This window comes from Cebus imitator, unplaced genomic scaffold, assembly GCF_001604975.1.
Source record: "Cebus imitator isolate Cc_AM_T3 unplaced genomic scaffold, Cebus_imitator-1.0 Scaffold28, whole genome shotgun sequence".
Taxonomy (NCBI): domain Eukaryota; kingdom Metazoa; phylum Chordata; class Mammalia; order Primates; family Cebidae; genus Cebus; species Cebus imitator.
In genome coordinates, this window is record NW_016107343.1 from 6,403,509 (window position 1) to 6,406,050 (window position 2,542).

General features: G+C 56.2%; 1 protein-coding gene across 20 annotated transcripts in view; it reads left to right on the plus strand.

Moving 5' to 3' along the window:
- PHLDB1 (pleckstrin homology like domain family B member 1) overlaps nucleotides 1–2,542 on the plus strand; it is a 53,045-nt gene that overhangs the window by 21,270 nt on the left and 29,233 nt on the right. For all 20 annotated transcript variants that reach the window (XM_037736700.1, XM_037736701.1, XM_037736702.1 and 17 more), the window contains one exon: nucleotides 637–1,979. In XM_037736700.1, coding sequence (XP_037592628.1) covers nucleotides 637–1,979 — 1,343 coding nt within the window. The remainder of the gene's footprint in view (nucleotides 1–636; nucleotides 1,980–2,542) is intronic.

Sequence of the window (2,542 nt, forward strand, 5' to 3'; positions counted from 1 at the left end):
CCAGGCAAGAGTGCAGTGATGTGATCTCAGCTCACTGCAACCTCCCAGGTTCAAGCAATTGTTGTGCCTGAGCCTCCTGAGTAGCTGGGATTACAGACATGTGCCACTGACCGCTATGCAGCCTTAGCCACATACCCAGCTAATTTTTTGTTTTTAGTAGAGAAGGGCTTCGCCATGTTGGCCAGGCTGGTCTCGAACTCCTGTCCTCAAGTGATCCGCCTGCCTCGGCCTCTCAAAGTGCTGGGATTACAGGCATGAGCCACTGCGCCTGGTCTACCTGCCCTTCTTGAGGAGAGATATAGGATGTTGGGGAAACCAAGGCAGGGAGGAGTCTAGTCTTGGGGTGAATTGACAACAATAGGCTTAGAAGTTCCTGGCATTGTTGTTAACTGGCCACAGGCAGGAAGGCCCTGCCGATTCCCTTTCTGTACAGAAGAAGAAACTGAGGACAAGTGATGTGGCTAAGGTTGCATAGCGGTCAGTGGCAGAGCTAGCTGGTGCCAGAACCCAGATCTCCTGGCTTCTTCCCCAGAGCCTTTTTAGCCTCATTGTGCTAGGAGGAGGTGGGCTAATGCCCTGGCTCTTATGCATATGCAGCTCCCCAAAGTCAAAGACCTTTGTATTTCCTTCCAGCAGAGTCAGAAAGTCTGGTGAATGGGAACCATACCCCACAGCCCGCAACACGGGGACCCTCAGCCTGTGCCAGCCACAGTTCCCTGGTGAGCTCTATTGAAAAGGACCTGCAAGAGATCATGGACTCACTGGTGCTAGAGGAGCCTGGAGCTGCTGGCAAGAAGCCTGCCGCAACCTCTCCACTGTCGCCGATGGCTAATGGTGGGCGCTACCTGCTGTCCCCCCCAACCAGTCCCGGTGCCATGTCTGTGGGCTCCAGCTATGAGAACACTTCTCCAGCCTTCTCTCCACTCTCCTCACCAGCCAGCAGTGGAAGCTGTGCCAGTCACTCACCTAGTGGGCAAGAGCCAGGACCTTCAGTGCCCCCACTGGTGCCTGCCCGTTCCTCTAGTTACCATCTGGCCCTGCAGCCCCCACAGTCCCGCCCAAGTGGTGCTCGCTCCGAGAGTCCTCGGCTGAGCAGGAAAGCAGGCCATGAGAGGCCTCCCAGCCCTGGCCTCCGGGGTCTGCTGACAGACAGCCCTGCCGCTACTGTCTTGGCGGAGGCCCGGAGAGCCACTGAGAGCCCCCGGCTGGGTGGGCAGCTGCCTGTGGTGGCCATCAGCCTGAGTGAATACCCAGCTTCTGGTGCTCACAGTCAACCCACCAGCATTCCTGGCAGCCTCAAGTTCCAGCCTCCAGTCCCTGCTCCCCGAAACAAGATTGGCACACTCCAGGACCGCCCTCCTAGCCCTTTCCGTGAGCCTCCAGGCAGTGAGCGGGTGCTAACAACCAGCCCCTCACGCCAACTGGTGGGCCGAACATTTTCAGATGGATTAGCCACCCGTACCCTGCAGCCTCCTGAGAGTCCCCGCCTGGGCCGGCGGGGCCTGGACAGTATGCGGGAACTGCCCCCCTTAAGCCCATCTCTGTCCCGAAGAGCTCTCTCCCCACTGCCCACCCGGACCACCCCAGATCCCAAGCTAAGCAGGGAAGTAGCAGAGAGTCCTCGGCCCCGGCGCTGGGGAGCCCATGGGGCTTCACCAGAGGACTTCTCCCTGACGCTGGGAGCACGGGGCCGTAGGACACGGAGCCCCTCACCCACACTGGGTGAGTCTCTGGCACCCCGAAAGGGCAGCTTCAGTGGCAGGCTGAGCCCAGCCTACAGTCTGGGCTCTCTTACTGGGGCATCACCCTGCCAGAGTCCCTGTGTCCAAAGGAAGCTCTCCAGTGGGGACTTGCGGGTGCCTGTCACAAGGGAGCGGAAAAATAGCATCACAGAGATCAGTGACAATGAGGACGACCTCCTGGAGTACCACCGGCGACAGCGCCAAGAACGGCTCCGGGAGCAGGAGATGGAGAGGCTGGTGAGCAGGTGCCAGGGAGGCTGCCACTGTCTATGGCAGGGTCTCTGCCAGGGCTTGAGCAGGCCAGCTAGTGGAGTGGGAGGGACCCTCAAACAGGGCTTGGGTTTCTCAAGGTTCCCCACCTTCAGGATACACTTTAGTGATCAATATCTTATGGTTCTGGTGCCCTGAAGAAGTTTCTTTGAAATCTCTAAGGCTTTATTTTAAATTCTTGCTAATTTTGTGTTTATTCAACATAGCATTTGTTTTAATGTATAAATTAAATTTTACATTGTTTGCTCGAGTACAGTGAAGCTCTAGGAAAACATACCTAGGAAATTGTATGGCAGGCACAGCCTCCCCAACTCTAAGTCCTCACACCTCCCAGTTTGAGAAGCGGGCGATGATGATGAGTAGGCTGAAGCTCAGAGAGGGGAATGGATTTGTCCAAGGTCACACAGCAAGTTCTGGCAGAGCTGGAATTGGAACCCAGGTCTTCTGTCTATCTGACTCTTTCTGAGACTTGTTCTTTTTTTTTTTTTTTTTAAAGAGGGGGTTTCACCATGTTGACCAGGATGGTCTCG